Source organism: Heptranchias perlo, chromosome 18, assembly GCF_035084215.1.
Source record: "Heptranchias perlo isolate sHepPer1 chromosome 18, sHepPer1.hap1, whole genome shotgun sequence".
NCBI lineage: Eukaryota > Metazoa > Chordata > Chondrichthyes > Hexanchiformes > Hexanchidae > Heptranchias > Heptranchias perlo.
In genome coordinates, this window is record NC_090342.1 from 8,212,128 (window position 1) to 8,237,232 (window position 25,105).

General features: G+C 42.6%; 2 protein-coding genes across 6 annotated transcripts in view; both read left to right on the top strand.

The window, feature by feature from the left end:
* The window catches only part of LOC137334559 (epiphycan-like), a 32,411-nt gene extending 23,802 nt beyond the window's left edge, over positions 1–8,609 (top strand). The window contains exons 4-6 of the mRNA XM_067999321.1: positions 849–1,051; positions 6,169–6,264; positions 8,023–8,609. Of these exons, the coding sequence (XP_067855422.1) occupies positions 849–1,051; positions 6,169–6,264; positions 8,023–8,190 (467 nt within the window). The 3' untranslated portion in view covers positions 8,191–8,609. The remainder of the gene's footprint in view (positions 1–848; positions 1,052–6,168; positions 6,265–8,022) is intronic.
* Positions 8,610–19,289: 10,680 nt separating this feature from the next.
* The window catches only part of wu:fb55g09 (uncharacterized), a 76,051-nt gene continuing 70,235 nt past the window's right edge, over positions 19,290–25,105 (top strand). For 4 of the 5 annotated variants that reach the window (XM_068000034.1, XM_068000033.1, XM_068000031.1 and 1 more), the window contains exons 1-2: positions 19,390–20,340; positions 22,122–22,281. In XM_068000034.1, coding sequence (XP_067856135.1) covers positions 19,923–20,340; positions 22,122–22,177 — 474 coding nt within the window. In that variant the 5' untranslated portion in view covers positions 19,390–19,922 and the 3' untranslated portion in view covers positions 22,178–22,281. The other variant, XR_010966271.1, reaches the window with a different exon arrangement.

Here is a 25,105-nt window from a genome sequence, read left to right on the forward strand (position 1 = left end):
TTCAGGCCAAGTCAATTGAAAAGTTCAATTAGGTAAAGGTATTAAGGGATATGGAACCAACACGGGTAAATGGAGTTAAGATACAGATCAGCCATGATCTAATTGAATGGCAGAACAGGCTCGAGGAGCTGACTGGCCAACTCTTGTTCATATGTTAACAATGGGCGTTGAAAGGGCAACCAGCTTTAAAAACTTCCCAATGCGGTCCTGGGCTGCCATCTCCTTGTTATAGGGAGTTCTTTAAATGCGTACCTTTTGTGAAAGCCTCCAATGGCTAATTCTTCACTGGGGACCTTTGTCCAGGAGCACCACAGAAATATTGAAATGAACTGAATTCACTTTACGTTGCAAGGCCAATTCATTTGGGCCCAGGACCATGCAGTGCTTCAGAAGCAGTAATTGGGGCAGCTCTGAAATGGGAGCATATTATCTGTCCCAGTGTGTGCAGTATCATTTATATCTACAATAAATTTGTTACCAAATGGGGAAGGAAAGTCTGGGCAGAATGCATTTTGTTCAAGGTACTCCCCCATTTTATGAAATGAATATTTGACTTATCATAAATTTCTTTGATTTTTTTTATAAACACGTCAACTTTGTCTCTGCCCCCAGTGATGTCGGTTACAGACAGTGTCAAGGAGCAGCTCTATTAGAAACAGCAGGGAACAACAGTCCAAGAACTGCTCTGAAGGAGGCTTGTCTTTTTAATATTGCATACACATACACATGTGGGATTTGTTAAAACCAGATAGATATTAAAAGGGGATCACTGTATTTGTAACTGTTCCACGAAGAAATAGTTAAGCTTTATTTTCCGAAGTATTTTAATTGTGTTATTATTATCTTAGATCACCTAAAGAGGATTGATGTGACAGGTAATATGATTTCTTCAATTGATGAAGATGCTTTAAGGCAGCTGCCTGAACTGGTGGATCTAATGGTTGCTTCAAATGACCTCGAGCAGCTCCCTGAGCTTCCCAACACTATGATCAACATTGATGCAAGTTACAACAAACTGCACAGCAATGGGATAAAGAAAGAGGCATTCAAAGTAGGAGCCATTATTATAAACTTTAGTACTTTAAAAAAAATATTATGAGGTCAACTTTCAAATATTAATGCAAATTTCAATTAATTGTAAGTTGATTGAACTTCCTTTATGCAGCAGATCTTTGCTCCTTTTGTCATATCCATATCTATATTATATATATATATCTCCTTTGAAAATCTTTCATCTGCACACACATCCTGTCTGCACTACATAAGTTTGTGTTGTCACGTTTTTGTCACACTTTGTGTCAACTTTTCCCATTATGAATTCCACACTTATAATGGGATTTGCCCATGTAAACTATGTCACAATTATTGTCCAATCAAAGATGACTCTGGAGCAGTTTTCAGAGCTGTCTGTGCCAGCTTAGCTTCCATCTTGTTTTTTTCCTAACTGTGGAAAACGCAAGTATTTACGCTTTTCTTCAACCATAAGTTTTATTTTTTTTACTTCAAAATAAATATTTACTCTCAATATTCTCTTCATAGAAATATGGTGCTGAACCTGAGTTTACGGGGGTAATTTTGACTTTGGGGAATAGCGTAAAACAGGCGATATCGATTCAGCCACCCGTTATACATCTCTCCTGATTGAAGTCAATGAATGTAAAAATCAGGAGAGATGTATAACGGGCACCTGAATCAATATCGCCAGAAGTCAAAATTACCCCCATATCAGAAATAAGTTGTAGCTTAAAACTAAAATCCCTCCTAGGTCAACTAACCAATAATCCTAATCATGAATCGGGTCAGAGATAGGGCTATGAGAGAGCAGCACTGATGCTCCTGCCCACTCCTCTCGTCTCATGTGTCTCCCAGCTTGGGAACTGAGGTGAGTAAATTCAACCTATAATATACACACTTTGCTTAAGACCAGTTTGCTGACTATTACTTCACTGCTCAACCATGAAGATTATTTAAATAAAAATATACAGCAAGGTACAGCTTACCCAATGTTTTTACAATCCTGGTGGGAATGGAAATGCTACAAATGCTTCACTTTTTGGGCCAGCTGAACCAGCATCTGAAGAAAGAACTTGCATTTATATGGCTCCATTTACAACCTCAGAATGTCCCCAAGATGCTTCACTGCCAACAAAGTACTTTTGAAGTGCAGTCACTGTTCTTTTTAAGGGAAACGTGGCAGCTAAATTGCACACATCAATGTCCCGCAAACAGCAATGAGATAAATGACCAGTTGATCTGTTTTTAGCGATGTTGATTGAAGAATCATCCCAATGGTAGCTTTTGAAAGTGTCTGTCCAGTAAATAAAATTTACAGATAGTATTATGCCGATAAAAGCTTTTGTAAAATTTGACCATAGATTTCTCATTGTTTTACTAAAGTTGGACGCTTCCTTTAAAAGCCAAAACAAAATTATTTTAACATTCAGTGATCCTTGGGACTGAAAATCTGCAGTCCACGTGTCATAAGTCTAGTAAAGTTGTGGGAGAAGCGCCATAAATTAGGCCAGGACCCGGATACGCCATGTCCCAATGTCTCCCGCTTGTTTCCATGAGCCTTGTTTGGGGTAGAGACTCTGTTTGCCCTGTATGTCACAGGACGCAAGGCCAAGGAAGGGGGCTCATGGGTATGAGACCAGCCTGTCATGCAGTGGAAATGGGACATATCTAGGGGTCATGGTCTGGACCCCTGAAGATTTAAAACATTTCTACAGTTTTTTTTCAGCTCCCTTATAAACCGACGGGCCACAAAGGACATCTTTCTGGGCAGGGAGACTGCTCCCCCAAAGCAGGCACCCCCTGCTGCATTTTGCAAGTTTCCCCCTCTGGTGGGTACCCAAAAATGCCCCTATTGGTACAGGCACCCATCTGAACTATGCAAATAGGGTGACCTCCTCCCTGACCTCATTGGAGGGGCCTATGCCAGAGCTCACCAATGGACACATCCCAGCCCGTACAGCGGGATGGATGGCCTGCGGATTTTTGCTCCCGCCTCCCCCAAGTTCAAACTTGGACTCAGCTTTCAATTAGATTCAGTTTTCCCTCGATATGTCTGCTAGCTTCAGGCTGCACCACTTTAGGAAGCACTTTGTGGCAGCACTCCACTTCAGGACAGATAAAAAGACAAAAAAAAAGTCTGAAATCATCTTTACCTTCACCTTCATGAAGCAGAGTTGTTGTTTGGTGAAAACTCCACTGAAACATGGATAAGGGAGGGGCAGGACTGGCAGCTCAATGTTCCAGGGTACAGATGCTATAGGAAAGATAAAGCAGGAGGTAAGAGAGGAGGGGGAGTTGCGTTCTTGATTAGGGAGAACATCACGGCAGTAGTGAGAGGGGATATATCCGAGGGTTCGCCCACTGAGTCTATATGGGTAGAACTGAAAAATAAGAAGGGAGAGATCACTTTGATAGGATTGTACTACAGACCCCCAAATAGTCAACGGGAAATTGAGGAGCAAATATGTAAGGAGATTACAGACAGCTGCAAGAAAAATAGGGTGGTAATAGTAGGGGACTTTAACTTTCCCAACATTGACTGGGACAGCCATAGCATTAGGGGCTTGGATGGAGAGAAATTTGTCGAGTGTATTCAGGAGGAATTTCTCATTCAGTATGTGGATGGCCCGACTAGAGAGGGGGCAAAACTTGACCTCCTCTTGGGAAATAAGGAAGGGCAGGTGACAGAAGTGTTAGTGAGGGATCACTTTGGGACAAGTGATCATAATTCCATTAGTTTTAAGATAGCTATGGAGAAGGATAGGTCTGGCCCAAAAGTTAAAATTCTAAATTGGGGAAAGGCCAATTTTGATGGTATTAGACAGGAACTTTCAGAAGTTGATTGGGAGAGTCTGTTGGCAGGCAAAGGGACGTCTGGTAAGTGGGAGGCTTTCAAAAGTGTGTTAACCAGGGTTCAGGGTAAGCACATTCCTTATAAAGTGAAGGGCAAGGCTGGTAGAAGTAGGGAACCTTGGATGACTCGGGAGATTGAGGCACTAGTCAAAAAGAAGAAGGAGGCATATGACATGCATAGGCAGCTGGGATCAAGTGGATCCCTTGAAGAGTATAGAGATTGCCGGAGTAGAGTTAAGAGAGAAATCAGGAGGGCAAAAAGGGGATATGAGATTGCTTTGGCAGATCAGGCAAAGGTGAATCCAAAGAGCTTCTACAAATACATAAAGGGCAAAAGGGTAACTAGGGAAAGAGTAGGGCCTCTTAAGGATCAACAAGGTCATCTATGTGCGGAACCACAAGAAATGGGTGAGATCCTGAATGAATATTTCACATCGGTATTTACGGTTGAGAAAGGCATGGATGTTAGGGAACTTGGGGAAATAAATAGTGATGTCTTGAGGAGTGTACACATTACAGAGAGGGAGGTGCTGGAAGTCTTAACGCGCATCAAGGTAGATAAATCTCCGGGACCTGATGAAATGTATCCCAGGACGTTATGGGAGGTTAGGGAGGAAATTGCGGGTCCCCTAGCAGAGATATTTGAATCATCCACCGCTACAGGTGAGGTGCCTGAAGATTGGAGGGTAGCAAATGTTGTGCCTTTGTTTAAGAAGGGCGGCAGGGAAAAGCCTGGGAACTACAGTGAGCCTGACATCTGTAGTGGGTAAGTTGTTCGAGGGTATTCTGAGGGACAGGATCTACAGGCATTTGGAGAGGCAGGGACTGATTAGGAACAGTCAGCATGGTTTTGTGAGAGGAAAATCACGTCTCACGAATTTGATTGAGTTTTTTGAAGGGGTAACCAAGAAGATAGATGAGGGCTGTGCAGTAGACGTGGTCTACATGGACTTCAGCAAAGCATTTGACAAGGTACCGCATGGTAGGTTGTTACATAAGGTTAAATCTCATGGGATCCAAGGTGAGGTAGCCAATTGGATACAAAATTGGCTTGACGACAGAAGACAGAGGGTGGTTGTGGAGGGTTGTTTTTCAAACTGGATGCCTGTGTCCAGCGGTGTGCCTCAGGGATCGGTGCTGGGTCCGCTGTTATTTGTTATTTATATTAATGATTTGGATGAGAATTTAGGAGGCATGGTTAGTAAGTTTGCAGATGACACCAAGATTGGTGGCATTGTGGACAGTGAAGAAAGTTATCTGGGATTGCAACGGGATCTTGATCAATTGGGCCAGTGGGCCGATGAATGGCAGATGGAGTTTAATTTAGATAAATGTGAGGTGATGCATTTTGGTAGATCGAATCGGGCCAGGACCTACTCCGTTAATGGTAGGGCGTTGGGGAGAGTTATAGAACAAAGAGATCTAGGAGTACAGATTCATAGCTCCTTGAAAGTGGAGTCACAGGTGGATAGGGTGGTGAAGAAGGCATTCGGCATGCTTGGTTTCATTGGTCAGAACATTGAATGCAGGAGTTGGGATGTCTTGTTGAAGTTGTACAGGGCATTGGTGAGGCCACACTTGGAGTACTGTGTACAGTTCTGGTCACCCTATTATAGAAAGGATATTATAAAACTAGAAAGAGTGCAGAAAAGATTTACTAGGATGCTACCGGGACTTGATGGTTTGACTTACAGGGAGAGGTTAGACAGACTGGGACTTTTTTCCCTGGAGAGTAGGAGGTTAAGGGGTGATCTTATAGAAGTCTATAAAATAATGAGGGGCATAGATAAGGTCGATAGTCAAAATCTTTTCCCAAAGGTAGGGGAGTCTATAACGAGGGGGCATAGATTTAAGGTGAGAGGGGAGAGATACAAAAGGGTCCAGAGGGGCAATTTTTTCACTCAAAGGGTGGTGAGTGTCTGGAACGAGCTGCCAGAGGCAGTAGTAGAGGCGGGTACAATTTTGTCTTTTAAAAAGCATTTGGACAGTTACATGGGTAAGATGGGTATAGAGGGATATGGGCCAAGTGCAGGCAATTGGGACTAGCTTAGTGGTATAAACTGGGCGACATGGACATGTTGGGCCGAAGGGCCTGTTTCCATGTTGTAACTTCTATGATTCTATGAAGTGAGAGCTAAGGATTAACAATCTTACACTTGGGAACTGGCTCATCAATATTCTTTACTCTCTGTACCAATTATAAACATGGATGACAGTCATCGCCATTTTCCCACGGCATTGTGCTCATTGATGATATTGGGCATTGTTTTCTCACTGTTCCTTTTCCCTCCTATTTGATAGGATATGAACAACCTTGTTTCTCTATATCTGGCTGGCAATGTGCTGAATTTCGTCCCACTTCCTCTGCCAGAGGGTCTTCGTTCTATTAACCTACAGGTAAAAGATACACCATCCATGTTGCACATTTATTGCAAATACCCTGGTAACCTGCTGTCACCACTCCCTCCAAAATTAATATAACTAGGGACCAACAATTATCCAAGTGCAGTATGGATGTCTGTCTGCCTATCTCTTCAAACTCCCACAAATAGGAATATAGACATTTGTACCCATCTCAAGTAGCTCAGTTGCTACGCAAACCAATGACTACACTAAATGTAGCCTCAGGAATATTCACACTCTGCTCATCACACCTTTCAATCAGGCATACACTCCATGCAATGTATCTGGTGCTTGGTTGAACATTTTCGATGTACTAAATCTCTGAATTTAATTTCATCTTTAGAATAGTGGTGTTTTTGCAGTTAACCAGGTTAAAATATAACATGTTTTTTGTGGACTCATAACATTATACAGTTTAAGAATGAACTTACACTCGAACTGTAGTGTCGATGCAAAGCAATTCGCTCTTTGCACTGACACAAAACCAACAGTGCAAATCTGGAGTCAGGGCCCAATCTGACTCTGGAGTGTATCAGAGTGAGATTCCCTGGATGGGTTGGTCTCACACGGTTCAGTTTCATGCTGCGTGGAGTGTGAATCCAATGCAATGTCCATCCAGTTTACACATTGCTCGTGAGAGTCTATTGGACACCCTGGACACTTGTTAAACTTCCCTAAGCTCAATTTAAATGTTTAGTGAGTGGGGATTCTTCCCTTTCCCACTTTCTAACCACATATATTTTTTTAACTGTTGGAAGAAAGCTCTGCTCATACCAATATCCAAGCAGCATACAGCTCCCTCCTGGGCAAAACTGTTACAGTTCAGCCAGACAGGATTCAGGCAATGCATCAGCAGTTCCGTCTTGCTGGAACCCAACAGTTGCAGTGTAAAGGCACCCTAAATGGTACCAACACAAATCTCGTCTGGTTAATACGAAGCCTGCTGATCATGTCGAACAGTGAAAAGTAACATAGAAAAGCGTCCCGAGGCATAAGGGAAAACAGATGGCAAGCCAAATAAGGAGAAATTAGGGCGGGTGGTGGAAAGCTTGGTCAAAGGGTTGAACTTTAAGGAGAGTCTTAAAGGAAGAGAGGTGGAGGGGTTTATTATGGAACAAGTTGCCAGCTTGCACAGCGAGTGTGGATTCACGACAGACATCCAACAGGAACCTGGAGGGGTTCCTGAGTGTGACCGACATAACTGCATACAGTAGGTAGATGGGGTATTGGAGGATGTGTCTCCCAGTCACTTTGGCCTCCTGGAATTTTCGTGATTGCCTATGGCAGGTGGTGCGGGGGGGGTCAGAGATCAATGTACCAAGTTCCTTTCTCTAAATTGGCCTAAAGTTTTTTTTCCTTCCATTTTCATTTTGCATCTCCCAAGAGATTGTGCAGCTGGTTGGTGGTGGGAGGGGGAACGCCTGGGTGGGGGCCATGGTGTGCACCACAACAGTATGAGACAGGCTTAATGCACCAGCTAGCCTTCATCTGTCCTTTCTTGTATGGTCATATGTTTAGAGAGGGAATTTCAGAAATTGGGATCTAGGCACGGCTGCCAATTGTGGGGCAGAGAGAGTGGGGGATGCACAAGAAGCCAGAGTCAGAGGAACAGAAAGTATGGTGGTGGGGGGGGGGTTATAGTGCTGGAGGAAGCTACAGAGATAGGGGAGGGCACAGCTCCAGATGGAAATATAACATTACTTATATCTTATTAAACTAATGTGCCAATTTATTTTGTTTTCATGTTTTCAGAACAACAATGTTCAGCAGATTGATGATGACACTTTCTGCAATTCAAAGGACATACACTATGTTCGCAAGGCCCTGGAGCTCATTCGACTGGATGGAAATCCCATTAATCTAAGCAAAACACCTCATGCCTATGTCTGCCTCCCTCAAGTGCCTCATGGCAATTATTAAAAGATCTGTAATTCTGTTAACTGCTCACACAAAAACCATATGACAGCAAGCAAAAGTCTTTTATTATTGTGCTTAGGATTTTTCAAAGGCAAATCCTGTTCCTTTAAAGGAATCTGTTTAAATACAACACCCACAGTATTTCCTACACTTTAGTGAACAATTGAATAATCTCAGTAAAGGAAGAGTGCTATTCAAAATAATTATATTTGAAATGCTAGGTAATAAAGTGAAAGGAAAAGTTGTAAATGTTTTAAAAAAAAACAACTACTTTGGAATCCAATCTGTACTGACCTTCCCAAATAAAAAATATGATTTGGTTAATATATTCTTGTTACTTGTTAAGCGATATATAAATGCTTCATCAACACATTTTCAACTTATTTCATGTTTTAAGCTACGATAAATCTGACTCAATAAACAGAACAATTTCTGTTGCCTTTTCATTCCTTTGAAGCATTTTACTTTATTGTTAAGAGTCTAATGGATCCAGTTATTGCAATCTGCCTTGTAACCATTATTCATAATTGTACTTGCAGCACGAATAAATGTCTTATTAATATTTTATTTTAAAAGTCTCTTAATATAAAAAAAATTTGAATCTTGTTATATGCAACAGGTCAGGACAGATTAAAAAAAGTTACTTATAGCTAGACATTGATGCACCAAGGTTAACTTTTATTGGTGCTGACTAAGGAGAGACAAGCATACTAGAGCTACGTAAAATATGGCTGCAGCATCCATTTCTTTGTATTGCATTTAAAAAGTACCACACGCCAGTTACGAATATGTAACATGGCTTAAAATGTTAAGTACAGTACATTCATTTATTTATGCAAATTAAGGTTTAAAACATTTTGTTTAACCCTTAGGCCTCACTTAACTACTTTCTTTTTCTCTGGAATAGACTTGTTTGAGCCAGAGTGGCAAAGCTATAACGGGCAAATAATTTTTGGGACTGACAATCCATGGGCGCCGGGGTGGGGGGGAGGGGAGGGGGGGAAAGAGGGCAGGGGCACATCCCTCTTAAATGTAAGGATGTGCCTGCCGAAGACCTCCACTACTGACCTTTTTTTTAAGTCATTCATGGGACCTGGGCGTCGCTGGCAAGGCCAACATTTATTGTCCATCCCTAATTGCCCTAGAGAAGGTGGTGGTGAGCCGCCTTCTTGAATCGCTGCAGTCCGTGTGGTGAAGGTTCTCTCACAGTGCCGTTAGGTAGGGAGTTCCAGGATTTCGACCCAGCGACGATGAAGGAACAGCGATAGATTTCCAAGTCAGGATGGTGTGTGACTTGGAGGGGAACGTGCAGGTGGTGTTGTTCCCATGCGCCTGCTGCCCTTGTCCTTCTAGGTGGTGGAGATCGCAGGTTTGAGCTAGAATTTCTGGGGTCAGAGGGAATTTTCCCACTTTGCATCACAGCAGCAGATGCCCACCTGTCTCAATCTGTCAGAAAATTTCAGGAATGTGGCTGGGCCAGAAGGGTTGGGGTCAGGCTCACGCCCCTCCCACCTCCCGGATATATATATATATATATTTATCTATCTCTGGGGGTGCAGGCTACATTGAGATCTGGAGTTCCAGGTGGGGCCCATGCCCGCTATTTGGTCGCTTGAGGTGTTTGGTTCCACTGTTGATGTTCCACCAGTCCTCTTTAGAGGTCAGGGATGCAAGAACACCTAGGGCAGATTTTAAAAGGGAAAAACGGGTGGGTTGGGGGCGGTGGGGCATTGAAAATTGCAACAATTTCAGACTTGCCTTCAACCCGTCCATTTCCAGTTTTCACCGGGGCGGGAGACCAACCTGCTCTCAGGAAGCGGGTTGGTCACTAAAACCTTTCAAGGTTTTTCAAGTTTTGCAATTTCAACCTCTGGGGGCCGGGATTCCCGGGCCTTCTCCTTCACGCCATGTGAGAGCAGGAGAGAAGGCCCAAAACTGCAGTTAAGTGCCTTTATAGCACAGCTTGTGGGCCCGGAGGAGCTGGAGTGCTTCCCCAGGCCCAACAAGCCTTTGTGCAGCGATCTCCCCAACGATTGCTGATGCCCCACTCCCAACGATCGCGTGACCCCCGACCCCCCACACCCTCGGTGACTGACTCCCCCATGTCTGACCTCCGATGACTGACCACCCCACCTACCATGACTGAGTTCTCCACCCCCCCCCCCACCCCGGTGATCCCCATGCCACCAATGCCCCCGTGCCCACCCATGCCCCTTCCATCCATACAATCTAAGACTTACCTGAACACTTACCTGAAGGTGTCCTCTTCCTTGCTCTGCTCCCGTCTGACTGAGACCAGCCTGTAAATCAGGCCGGCCTGTCGGACGGGAAACTGGCAAAAAAAATTCAAAGATGTCCTTACATCAAGATCGTAAGGACATCCAGGAAACTCGTACTTCCGGGTTTCCCGTTGGCGATTTAAACCCCCACCCCTTTCCCGGCTCCAGGTTGAAATCCTGGCCCTAATGTTGGGAGTCCCACTCCTGGCACCACCCACTCCTACATTGCTGGTCTTGCTACCTAGAATTACATAGACCCGGCATAGCAGGTCCCAGAATAATTTCTGGCCCTTCTTTTGTGCTCCTACTGGTCTTACAGCAGGAGTGTGCTGGAAGAGCCATGGATTTTTGGCCCCTTCATTTGACAAGTAGAGAGAGAAGGAAAGGTCTTGCATCTATATAGCAGGTCAAGTATTTCAGGATATATCAAAGTACTTTACACAAAATAAATTAATTTGAAGTGTAGTCACATGAAATAAATTACATTGTTGCTTTGCAAGCAGTGGAGCAGCCATTTTGTGCACAGTAATGTCGCACAAATATCAATGGGATGAATAACCAGTTAATCTATTGTTGGATGGCACTTCAGTTTAATCTCTCATCCAAAAGACGGAACCTCCGACCATGCACTGGAGTATCAGCCTTGATCATGTGTTCAAGTCCTAACATGAAGTAAAAGAGTAAATCCGTTGATTTTGCACTCCGAGGTGGGGAGCCGTGCCCAGTAGGAGCCTGGGTTGGAGACAGGGTTACAACACTGTGGCTCCAATTCTCTGGGTCGCTCTCCCTTTAAATGAAATAGTGCTGTGTGATATAAGCCTTCGAACACAGTGCATTTATATCAAATTCTTACACATGCTTTTGTTTTTAAAAAGACAAGGGAATTTTCACACACCTGCATTAAGCCGCTAATTGTTGGCACATTAATATCTTACAGCGCAATTTCACAAGAGTTTTGCAATTTCTGCAATGAAAAACAATTTTCAAAGAAATCATTTTTCTACAGAACATTCTGGGAGGAAGGGTTATTGAATTTTACATCACACAATAAAGAACATACGGAACCAACGGTGCTGTTAAGATTTTGAAAAAGTTAATTAAGCTTGATATGAGATTGAGACCTTGACGGCACAAATAGGAAATCGGAAAATCGGGTTCACATTGTTTACACTGGAGTAAATCAAATGATTACTCCCCTCCCCATTTTTATAGTCGGAGATGTGTTGCTACCATAAAGATACACTTGGGAAAGATTCACTGCACGTTATGAATATTATACTAAGCAGGCTTAAATTATTGTTGCTTTGGTTTTTGCATACAACATCGTTTGCAAAGAAACAACTTGCACTTATATAGTAGCTTTCACATCTTCAGGGCATCTTAAAATGCTTTACAGCCAACAAATTGGTTTCAAAATTCAGTCAATGTCGCTCGGTAGGCAAATGTGACATCTAATTTGCACAGAAGGATCCACAATAACAATGGAGATAAATGGCTAGTTAAACTCTTGATGGTGTTGGTTGAGGATGAATATTGAATTCTCTGCTCTTCTTCGAATAGTGCCATGGGATTTTCTACGTCCACGTGAATAGTCAGACAAGGGCCTCAGTTTAACGTCTCACTTAGCAGACAGTACTTCCAGCAATGTAGCACTGCATTAAAGCGTCAGCTTAGATCATGTGCTCAACACCTGGAGTGGGACTTGATCCCATAACCTTCTGTTTGAAAGAAAGAACTTGCATTTATAGATTGCCTTTCACAACCTCAGGACATCGCTAAGCGCTTTACAGCCAATGAAGTACTTTTGAAGTGTAGTCACTATTGCAATGTAGGAAACATGTCAGCCAATTTTCATACAGCAAGATCCCACAAACAGCAATGAGATAGTGAAAGACGACTGTGTTACCAAACTAAGCCAAACTGACAGGAAAGGAATGCATGTGAAAACCTTTCCTCATATTTAGTTTTTGATTGACATCTTTGCAGTATGTGTCATTCTCCAAATGAGAGGGTGGGCAAGACCTCCAAGACCTGCAATTCCATACCAAACTGACCAAAAAGAGATGCATAAAAGCAAGTGTGGAAACAGTTCCTGTAAATCTCCTGACATAGGAAAGGGGAATTACAAGGGAGACCGTCTATGTCCTACCTGCCCTTGGCACATCAACTTATGCCACTTGACCAGGATGAATGGAATGGAATGGTTTTAGCTAGAAATGCATACCTCATCTGCCTGTACTTTGAAGAAACCTAATGCCCAATTCAGGTTCCTTCTCTGATTTGGATACCAGCTTATAAATAACAAATGTAGATTGTCTTGAAACTCCTTCATTTTAAGGGTCATTTTCTGACTTTGTGCTTTCGGTGGGAAGTCTCAGCCGCCTGTAACACTAGATGGGAAACTTTTGATTTTTGAAACCATTTAAAGTACAGTCATGGGAAAGTGGCTCAGTGTGTGTCCGAATTTCTGATAAGCGCTCCCAGGGCAGAGGTTCCCCGCTGAGAGCACAAAGATAGAAAATGATCTCCTTTTGTGCTGCAGTAATTTTATTTTATTTCAACAGCTCCACCTGCAGGCAACTGGTTTGAACTGCAGTAGTCCTGGTAAGTGATGGTAAACAAGTCCCAGAAATCACTGCAACTAAATGATCAACTCTTAACATATTTTCAATGGTACAAGCTTAAAAAACAACACTCCTTTTAACATGTACTGAAAAAATGGGTAATTGTTACCAGAGTAGATTATTACATGATCACGTTCAGGGGTTTTAGTGTTGTGCGTGAGTACCACTACCTGCGAGGTGCAGGTATGCAATTTTTAAAACGTATTTAATTGCTGACATTTTTGAAACTGGAATGTAATGTCCCAGATGGTGTCTCACCTGGAGGAAGGTAAAAGCTATCAAGCACATCGATGCTGTTCTTAAGATCTCACAAAACAGGATACAAGTACCCAACTTTTCAAACCGTTTTCTTCCCCTTTTTTTCTTTTGCCTGGCTCCCAAGGGAGTTTTTGCCTGACCTCCAGAGCAGCATGGCTAAGATTGGGTCACGCAGTGATGTGAAGGGTTTTGGTCAGAGACCCAGATCCATTACTATGTGGTGAATCGCACTGCTGTTCATCATCTGTCTACAAATGATTCTTAGGAGAAAAAAATAAATGACAGCCTTGATTGTCCCATGCTGTAGGGTAAAGTCAAAAATCTTTCACTATCAGTATGGCTAATTGAAATTATTTTTTACATATTACATAGAATTTACAGCACAGAAACAGGCCATACGGCCCAACAGAACTATGCTGGCATTTATGCTCCACACGAGCCTCCTCCCGCCCTACTTCATCTCACCCTCTCAGCACATCCTTCTACTTCTTTCGCCCTCATGTACTTATCTAGCTTCCCCTTAAATGCATCGAGGCTAGTCGCCTCAACTACTCCCAGGTGATAGCAAGTTTCACATTCTAACCACTCTCTGGGTAAAGAAGTTTCTCCTGAATTCCCTACTGGATTTATTAGTGACTATTTTATACTTAAGGCCCCTACAAGTGGAAACGTCTTCTCTAAGTCTACCTTATTAAAACACTACACGATTTTAAGGACTTCTATTAGGTCACCCTTCAGCCTTCTCTTTTCTAGAGAAAAGAGCCCCAGCCTGTTCAATCTTTCTTGATCGTTATAACCTCTCAGTTCTGCTATCATCCTTGTAAATCTTTTTTGAACCTTCTCCATGGGCCTCGATAACCTTTTTGTAATATGGAGACCAGAACTGTGCACAGTACTCCAAGTGCAGTATAACCAAGGTTCTGTACAAGTTTAACATAACCTCTCTGCTTTTCAATTCTATTCCTCTAGAAATGAACCCCAGTGCTTTGTTTGCATTTTTAATGTAATATTATTTACTTACCAACCAAGTATTAAAATTGTTAGTGTATACTAATTGGAGCAAAAAAAGACAATTCATACATGGCTAGTAATTATTAATTCAGAGCAATTATTAAAATGAATTGGCAGCTAAGGAGTTAAAGCTGAGTTTCTTTTCATTCTCTGAATGTGGGCATCGCTAGCAACGCTAACAGTTATTGCCTATCCCTAGTTGCCCTTGAGAAAGTGGTGGTGAGCCGCCTTCTTGAACCGATGCAGTCCATGTGGTGAGGTTACTCGCACTGTGCTGTTAGGTAGGGAGTTCCTAGATTTTGACCCAGCGACCATGAAGGAATGGCCGATATATGTCCAAGTCGAGATGGTGTGTGACTTGGAGAACTTGGAGGTGATGGATGCCGTTGCCCTTCATGGTGGTGGAGGTCTCAGGTTTGGGAGATGCTGTCGAAGAAGCCTTGGCGACTTGCTGCGGTGCAACGTGTAGCTAGCACACGCTGCAGCCACGATGGAGGGAGTGAATGTTTAAGGTGGTTGATGGATTGCCGATCAAGCGGACTGCATTGTCCTGGATAGTACTGAGCTTCATGAGTGTTGTTGCAGCTGCATCCGTCCAGGCAAGTGGAGAGTATTCCATCACATTTCTGACTTGTGCCTTGTAGGTGGTGAAGAGGTTTTGGGGAGTCAGGAGGTGATCCACTTGCTGCAGAATACCCAGCCTCTGACCTGCTCTAGTAGCCACACCATTTATGTAGCTGGTCCAGTTGAGTTTCTGGTCAATTGCAACCCCCAGGACATTGATGGTGGGGGATTCGGTGATGGTAATGCCATTGAATGTCAAGGGGAGGTGGTTAGACTCTCTCTTGTTGGAGATAGTCATTGCTTGGCACTTGTGTGATGTGAATCTTACTTGCCACTTATCAGCCCAAGCCTGGATGTTGTCCAGATCTTGCTGCATGGGGACACGGACTGCTTCACTATCTGAGGAATGGAGCTGATCACTGTGAAATCATCAGTCGTGCTCTATCTTAATTTTTCAGGTGTGCTGTTATGCCTGTAAAGCACGGTTTAAAGATAGCCCAATGAGGATGTATAATATACAAATTTGAAGTATCAACACCACCGATAGCTTGGTGGGTTAGGCGGTGAGTAGCTCAGTCAGAGGGAGCAGCAAGGATGCTGTTCTGATGTCTACTGATCTCAGTTTTAGGTTAGGTAGCAGCATTATAATTGGCCCCAATGGCACTAGGTGAGGAAGGGGAAAATTTGCTCGCGTCCCTGCTCTTGATTGTTATTGAATGACCTGTTGGAAGTATATGTGTGTACAGTGGCTGAGTATAAGATTGGGCTCAGTTGGAACAGCCTGGATATTAGGAGGGGTGACCAAAGCTTGATCAAAGAGGTCGGTTTTAAAGAGGGGCTTAAAGGAGGAGGGGGAGGTGACAAAACAGATGGGCAAAGGGAGGGAGTTCGAGTTTGGGTCCTGGACGCTGAAAGCACAGCTGTCAATGGTGGAACGAAGAGAGGGGTTTGCACAAGTGGCCTGAGTTGGAGGAGAGTTCTGGGAGGGGTGGGGGTGAGGTTGTAGGGCTGGAGGAGGTTACATAGATAGGAAGGGGTAAGGCCATGAAGAGATTTAAACATGAGGGTGAGAATTTTAAATTGGAGCCAATGTAGGTCAGTAAGGACAGGAGTGATGGGTGACCAGGACTTGGTGTGGGATAGGATATGAGCAACAGGGTTTTGGATGAGCTGAAGTTTATAGCACGGAACAAGGAGAGCATTGGAATAGTCGAGTCTGGAGGTGACGAATACATGAATGAGAGTTGCAGCAAAAGATGGGCTGAGGCAGGGGCGGAAGTGGGCAATGTTACAGAAGTGGAAGTGAACAGTCTTTGTGATGGAGAAGATTATAGGGAGAGAAGCTCAGCTTGAAGTTGAATAGAATAAGGTTGCAAACAGTCTGGTTCAACCTGAGACAGTGCGGGGCAGGGGGATGGAATCAATGCCAAGGGTTGGCGGCGAAGCCAAAGACAATGGTTTCAGTCTTTCCAATATTTAACTGGAGGAAATTGCGGTTCATCACAGACTGGATATCGGACAAGCCTGGTCTGGAGGCAGTGGAGGGATCGAGAGGTGGTGAAGAGAGCGGGTCTATATCAGTGTTTGCTTCTCAGTCTAGTCTAATCCCAATCCTGTTCATACATATTTTTAATTCCCCTTTTTCAAGTAACTAATTTCCAAGTACTTATGGACTCTGCTTTAACAGCTTCTGACAAAAAAAATTCATATTCTAACCAACCTCTGTGTAAACAATTTTTTCAAACCCCCCCTTTAATTCTTTATCTTAAATTTGCACCCTTGTGTTACTGCCTTGACAACCAATAAAAACAATCTATGCCTATTCACCTTATCACAGCCCTCGTAATCTTAATTAGGCCACCCCCAAACTTTTCTGCTCCAGTGAAAAACTCTAATTTCAAATCTCCTTTCATAACTGTTACACCTCATCCCTGACAACGTTCCAGTGAATCCACAGACCATTTCAATTTTGTCTCTACTCTTTCTATAATGGGGTACCCAAAACTGCACACAATACTCCAACTTACTCCACTAACTATTGACAATGCAGCCATCCTGCATCAACAATGACGTCACAATGACTATTGACACCGCAGTCGACCCTGCATCACGCTAATGACAACACGCAGTTTAGAGTCTAGGGTTAGATCCAGGGGTTAGGGTTAGGGTTAGAAACCACCATTGTGGCTAGACCTGTCCTGTGCTTAAAGTATAAGTTACCTCCTTGCTTTTGTGTTCTATGCCTCTCGATGCACAACCAAAGATTCAGTTTGGCTTTTTATGGCTTTATCCACCAGCAAAGTCACCTTTAATGACCTTACGCTTCTGTGAAGTGCCTCGGGATGTTTTTCCATGTTGAAGATGCTATATAAATGCAAATTGCTGTTGTAGCCATGTGTTTGTGCACGGAAGGTCCCTCTGCTCTGCTACTCCAAGTTACATGGAGTAGCAGAGCCGAGGGACCTTCAAATTATATGGGATTTTGATAGAGTAGATGGGGAGAACCTTTTTCCACTGGCAGGCGTGTCGGTAACCAGAAGATACAGATTTAAAATAATTTTTAAATGCAGCGAATTGTTACAATTTGGAATGCACTGCCTGAAAGGTTGGCAGAAGCAGATTCAACAGTAACTTTCAAAAGGGGATTGGATATATACTTGAAAAGGAAAAATATGCAGGGCTTTGGGGAATCATAGAATGGTTACAGCACAGAAAGAGGCCATTCGGCCCATCAAGCCCGTATCAGCTCTTTGTAAGAGCAATCCAGTTAGTTCCATTCCTGTGCTCTTTCCCCGTAGCCCTGCAAATTTTTTCCCTTCAAGTATTTATCCAAGAAAGAGCAGGAGGGGGAGTGGGACTCATTGGATACCTCTTTCGAAGAGCCGGCACAGGCACGATGGGCCGAATGTCCCTCCTTCTGGATTGTATAATTCCCCTACCTCATAAATGCATTGCTTCACTTTTTTTTAAACCCACATTGAACTGAACCTGCCCATCCTACCACCCCATGTACATCCTTATACAGTCCTTACTACAATTTAGATTTACATAAAATGTACAGGACAGAAACAGGCCGTCTGGCCCAACAGGTCCATGCTGGCGTTTATGCTCCACACGAGCCTCCTCCAACCCTACTGCATCTAATCCTATCAACATATACTTCTATTCCTTTCTTCCTCATGTGGTTATCTAGCTTCCCCTTAAATGCATCTATGCTAGACACCTCAACTACTTCTTGTGGTAGCGAGTTCCACATTCTAACCACTCTCTACGTAAAGAAGTTTCTCCTGAATTTCCTATTGGATTTATTAGTGACTGTCTTATATTTATGGCCCCTAGTTGTGGTCTCCCCCACAAGTGGAAACACCTTCTCTATGTCTACCCCTATCAAACCCTTTCATAATCTTAAAGGCCTCTAACAGGTCACCCCTCAGCCTTCTCTTTTCTAGAGAAAAGGGCCCCAGCCTGTTCAATCTTTCCCGATAGGTATAACCTCTCAGTTCTGGTATCATCCTCGTAAATCTTTTTTGCACCTTCTCCAGTGCCTCTATATCCTTCTTATAATATGGTGACCAGAACTGTGCACAGTGCTCAAAGTGTGGTCTAACCAATGTTCTTCCATGTAACTTCTTTGCTTTTCAATTCTATCCCTCTAGAGATGAACCTAGTGCTTTGTTTGCTTTTTAAAAAAAAAATGGCCTTATTAATCCTGTGTTGCTACTTTTAGTGATTGGAGTTGTATATGCAAGTTTCCAGATGACACTAAGTTGTGTACCTTACAGCCTGTGCATGCAATCAGGAATTGTTTCCTCAATTTTGCTGAGTGTTACTGGTTAGTAGAGAATAGTTTACACAATATTCAGTGGCAGGGTTTTGAGTGGCATTCACCAGGAGCTCCACTTGATGTGAGTAGAAAAAAAAATCATATGGGTAGAGTCTTTATTTTTTTTTAAAAACACGACGACTTGTTTATACACTTTTAGATTGAAGCATGTCTCATCTATTACCTTCGACATGAAGCAGGGACGTAGCCACCGGCGGGCCTGATGGGGTCAAAACACCCCCCCCCCAAGGTTCTATATTTTGATATAAATGTAACTCCTTTCTCACCTTCTCAAATCTTTTTGTTCCCGAAAGATAACGTCCTAAAAGAAAAGAAAAATAAAATCTAATAGATGATGACGACGAACCCTCCCATCGGCGGTGGAGGAGAGGAAAAAAAAACTCGGTACTTAGCAACCGTCATCCGGGCACTTTTGTGCTGCGAGCGACGTCATCCCGCCAGCCGACGGATCTGATTGGCCGTCTCCCGTGGCAACGGCGCGGACCTGCCCCTCCCCCCCCCCTCTCCCAGGATGCGCGCGGCGGCGATGTAAATATATAAGACGTTTCCAGAACGTCGGCCGTTAGTTTGTCCGCTTGGAGAGGCGGAGGGAAGAGGTAGAAAGCAGTGCGTCAGGTACTGAAGGGAGGGGGGCTGCTTAAACAAGCGGGGTGTATTGTATTATATATATTTATTTTTTTTAAGAAAAAGAGAGCGTGAAGCTGCTTAACTGTTGACGCCGATATTCTGCGCTGGTGTTATGTGTGTGAGAGAGGGGTTTGGATCTCGCTGCCCGGTGGTCCCTGCCTCCCCCCACCCACCCACCCCTCCCTTATTATTGGTACCTTGGTTGTCAAGAGAGCCGAAGGCCTTACTCCTGCTTCTATAAACTTGCTTAAAAAAGGGCGGGGGGGAAGGGAACCACCAGTCTCTTGAACAGTGAACAACTTTCTGTTGAGCCCTTACAATCATCTCTCTTGGAGACTCTCTTCCCCAGGGCTTGCTCGGAAGGCCACAGCCCAGTTTGTATTGTGTGTTGCACTGGACTTACTACTACTACTACAACTTGCATTTATATAGCGCCTTTAACGTAGTAACACATCAAAAGGGCATTGACTTTCAATTGAGGTTAGGCTAAAAGAGGTGGTGTGTTTTTTTTTTGTTGTCTTGGAGACTATGGGAGGTAACGTCGTAAATGAAGGCTGGAGGAAGCCCCACTCTTATCAGAAGAGGTACAAACGCTGTCGATCCAAGTGCTGCTGTGCCCGCCAGCAAAAGTGGAGGAAGAATCAGCAGCAACGGTATCAGCAGCAGCAGCGACACAGGTATGGAAGAGGAAGGTCCTACTACCGCACTGACCCCCGGGCTTTGCTCAGGCCTGTTAATGTAAATGGCAAAAGGGCACCTGGTATGAGAGCCCCAAGGAACACGACACAGTTTCTAATGCATGAGAAATACCAAGAACTCAAAAAACAAGCTGCAGACTGCCCCAACTACTGGGAAGAGGAGGGTGATAGCATGCTAGACTACCTGTCTTACTTTGAACACTCGCGTGGAGGCTTCGAGCAAGCAAATGCTGCATCACTTAGGAATGGTGAGCATGGACAGTTGTCACAAAGTGTGTCTGAGCAATATTCTTCATCAGAAAAAGATGTAGACAGAACTGAAACATTCCTAAAGAGAAACTTTGAAGATATGTATAACAGGTTGGAAGATAATGTGAATTCTGAGGTCTAGTTAAAGACTCCATTTTATTTGATTTATCACATAGACCATTCATGTTAGACCTGGCAGAATTGAGAATTCTATCAGAAACCACAGACTTTAAAAGCAAGTTGTTTGTAGGGCTTTGAATTAATCTTGTAAAATAAAGGTGTCTGATTTAGAAGTTTCTGTCTTTATATATCTCTACATAAAGAATAACATTTTAGAAAAATAAATTAAAATGACTGTATAGAGTTCCATCAGGAAGTATTACTTTAAACTAGTTCTGAGAAACTAAAGAATCTTTATGCAATCTTTTATTTCAAATACATACTCAATTAGTTTTCTGAACTCTTACCTCCACTAAGCAGGTAATGCTGTCCTGATAGTAGATCTTACAACACCAGGTTATAGTCCAACAGTTTTATTTGAAAATCACAAGCTTTCGAAGATTATCTCCTTCGTCAGGTGAGTATGACTCACTCACCTGATGGAGATAATCTCCGAAAGCTTGTGATTTCCAAATAAAACTGTTGGACTATAACCTGGTGTTGTAAGATTCCATACATTTGTCCACCCCAGTCCATCACTGGCATCTCCACATCATGCCTGACAGTAGATGTTAGTGTGAAGTGATTACACCTTTATGCAGAAGTGTCTGGTTTCTGCTTGGGCACCTCCTCTGTCTGATGACATGGCTGTAACTAGGATGTTTGTGATGGCAGTTTTTAATCATGTTTTTCCCCCAAGCACCTGAATTCAACCAATTCCCCTTTGCTAACTTAAACGGAGTGAATTGCAAAGACCACCTACAATATGCTGATTCTTCCTTGTAGCTAAAATGGTGGTTTATGTGGAATAGCAGGAATGCTAGTCTACCTAAGTACCTAAAAAGAAACCTTTGTGTTGCAGCTTGGATTTTGCCACTGTTATGCTGAAATTTCCTTGAACCCCCAAAATTTTGTTGATTCTTACTCATTTTGAACATGTTCACTCTTATGGTGTAGAGGTAATTCGATTGCGTTGGGGGGAGAGGAAAAAAGGATGTTTTGCATGCTAGCCTTGATCTTAATTGGCTGTGAAGCAATAACTGAATGAAAGGTGGATTAAACTAATTTATTTGAATCTATTTTATGCTGGAAATACAAGATGCTTTTCCTGTCAAGTTTATCTGAAGGTTAGCAAATATTTGGGATGTGTATTTCACATTGGCAGTACTTATACAATGCAGTGTTGCATGTCAGATGTGACTGACATGGAGCTGAATAATTTGATAGTAAAGACTGGGTAAAATCTTCCAATGAGTAGTATCCTACAAAAATACATCACTTCGGAAGCTTAATTTTCCATTCAGGATTGGGCTTATAAATAGAAAAAGATTTCCATTATAAACATATAAAATGGTTGCCTGTGTGCCTTATTTTGGCTTTGAAAACTTTAATATGGATTGAAATCCATTTTTTGGGTGGCTTTGCTCCCTTTTTCTAGTTAAAGCATAACCCCAAGTCTCTAGGTTGTGTGGTTTGAATCCATTCCCCCCAACCCTGGCGCATCCCATCCCAACTACTGTAGGGCAACAAGGGGATATTGTCTCTTTAATTGTTGTGTACCTACTATTCGTGTACATCACACCCTTGCATATCGATGCTTACTCGTCTTCTTATCTCACAGCAATGGGACCTCCTGAAAGGCACAAGAAACCTGTCTACAGATGGCTGTTACCCTAGGCAGGCTGTTGCAGTCCAGGACCATGAAAAATGGTTGGGAGCCTGCTGATGACTGTCCATGATCTGGAGTCCACGCAGCAGTCGGCAGCTGGTGTGATTTCCAGGTAATCGTGCCCACTGGATCTGGCACAGCACATTATAGCAGAAAAAGCTATCAAAGTTTGTATTGGTATATGAAATGGAAATCATGTTGCCAAGATGAAAACAAAATTGACAATGCAAAGCTTTTGATAGTAAATTTTAAGATGAGATCCCTGATCTAAATTCTCTGCTGGTGGGCAATTTGTGCAATTTCAGAAGTGAGCTTGTAGTTTTCTATAAAGGGTGGCACACTCATTTTTAAAAATAAATGAGAAAGCCATGCCCTTTAATTTTAGGAGGATTGAATTCCACATTACTGATGATTTTTAATGTGTGCCAGTCCACTTCTAGCAGCTTCTGCTTTAAGTGGTCTGCAAGCATCTGGGTTAACCCCTTTGGCAACAGTTTCCAGGTGAAGTGACAATTGGCACCAGTTCAGTGTACAAATCACTCACTAATGAAGTGCCACTGTGCTTGCTCTAAATTTATTGGGTTGAAGAACTTTTGTTTTTTAAAACAAAAATAAAGCTGAACTGTGGTTGACCATGCAGGGTTTCAAATTCACTTTAGATGCTCATGTGGAAGGTAAGATTTAAATTAGAATGTGCATGGCATTATAAGTGTGATTTCAATGTGTAATTAAACATTTTTCTCTCCTGTTCTATCTCTTTCCATTATAACAGTAGTTCGATATAACTACAGTCCTGTCTGCAGCTTATTGATTGATTTTTCAGAAATCCTAAGGTGCATGATTAAGAAATATATTTTTGTCAGGTAACATAAGAACTCAAGTCTTTTATAAACAAATAGTAAAAGGGTAGTCAAATGAAGGGTGAGGCCAATTAGGGTCCAAAAAGGTCATCTTGTGGAGGCAGAGGATGTAGCCAAGGTGCTAATGAGTATTTTGCATCTGTCTTCACTATCGTGGATGAGTACTTCGCATCTGTCTTCACTATCGTGGATGCTGACAATGTCACAGTAAAGGAGATGGTTTTAGAGAAATTGGATAGGATTAAAAAATAGAGGATGTACTTAAAAGGTTTACAGCACTCAAAGTAGAAAAGTCACCTGGTCAAAATGGGATGCATCCTAGATTGCTGAGAGAAGTAAGGGTGGAAATTGTGGAGGCTCTGGCCACAATCTTCCAGTCCTCTAAATATTGGAGTGGTGCCAGAAGAATGGAGGATTGCAAAAATATTACACTGTTCAAGAAAGGGGGAGAGGGATAAACCTGGTAACTACAGGCCAGTCAGCCTAATGGTGGTGGGGAAACTTAGACAATAATCTGGGACAAAATGAATTGGCACTTGGAAAAGTATGGGTTAACAATGAAAAGCCAGCATGGATTTGTTAAAGGCAAATTGTGTTTGACTAACTTGTATTCTTTGCATTAAGAGGGTTAATGAAGGTAGTGTGGTTGGTTGATGTGTATATGGACTTTCAAAAGGCATTTGATAAAGTACCACATAAGAGACTTGTTAGCAAAATTGAAGCCCGTGGGATTAAAGGGGTAGTGGATACGAAATTGGCTAAGGGACAGAAAGCTGAGTGTGGTGAATGGTTGGTTGTTTTTCAGACTGGAGGGAAGTGTGCAGTGGTGTCCCCCAGGGGTTTGTGTTGGGACCACTGCTGTTTTTGATTTATAAATGACATGGACTTGGGTATACTGGGCATAATTTCAAAGTTTGTTGACTACACAAAATTCAGAAATGTAGTAAACAGTGAGGAGGATAGTAATGGGTATACACATGGCAGATGAAATTTAATGCAGAGAAGTGTGAAGTGATTCATTTTGGTAGGAAGAATGAAGAGAAGCAATATAAATTATTGTACAATTTTAAAGGGGGTACAGGAACAGAGACCTGGGGGTACACATGCACAAGTCTTTGAAGGTGACAGGACAAATTGAGAAGGCTGTTAAAAAGACATATGGGATTCTTGGCTTTATAAATAGAAGCATAGAATACAAAAGCAACAAAGTTATACTAAACCTTTATAAATCACTAGTTAGGCCCCAGCTGGAGTATTGTGGCCAATTCTGGGCACCACACTTGAAGGATGTCAAGGCCTGGGAGGGTGCAGAGAAGATTTACTAAATGGTACCAGCGATGAAAGACTTCAGTTATGTGGAGAGACTAGAGAAACTGGGGTTCTCGAGCAGAGAAGGTTAACAGGAGATTTGATAGAGGTATTCAAAATCATGAAGGATTTTGATAGAGTAAATAAGGAGAAACTTTCCAGTTGCAGAAGGGTTGGTAACCAGAGGATACAGATTTAAGGTAATTGGCAAATGAACCAGAGGCGGCATTAGGAAAACATTTTTTATGCAGCGCGTTGTTGTGATCTGGAATACACTGCCTGAAAAGGTGGTGGAAGCTGATTTGATAATAACTTTCAAAAGGGAATTGCATAAATAGTTGGAGAAAAATTTTCAGGGCTATGGGGAAAGATCAGGGGAGAGGGGCTAATTGGACAGCTCTTTCAGAGAACTGGCACAATGAGACAAATGGCCGCCTTCTGTGCTGTACCATTCTATGGCTTGCTGACCTCGACACTTTTTTTCCTTGTGCCTTCCTGGTAATTTAATTTTTCATGTCGTGAAGTTACTTAACCTGCTTTTGGGCACATAGGAATCTAATGGCCTCAAACCATGAGTGTGGAAAGGGACATGTTTTTAAAAGTATTAATAAATAAAATGCTTACAAAACATGAACTTGTGAATCTTAATTTGTCATATTTTACTGCTATAGAATGATTAGCTTTTTAATGTTGAGGTAAGTGGTCTGATATCTAAATGCTTTAGAAATAGGACATTGGCAATTAATGCATTGTGTGAAATTGGTACTG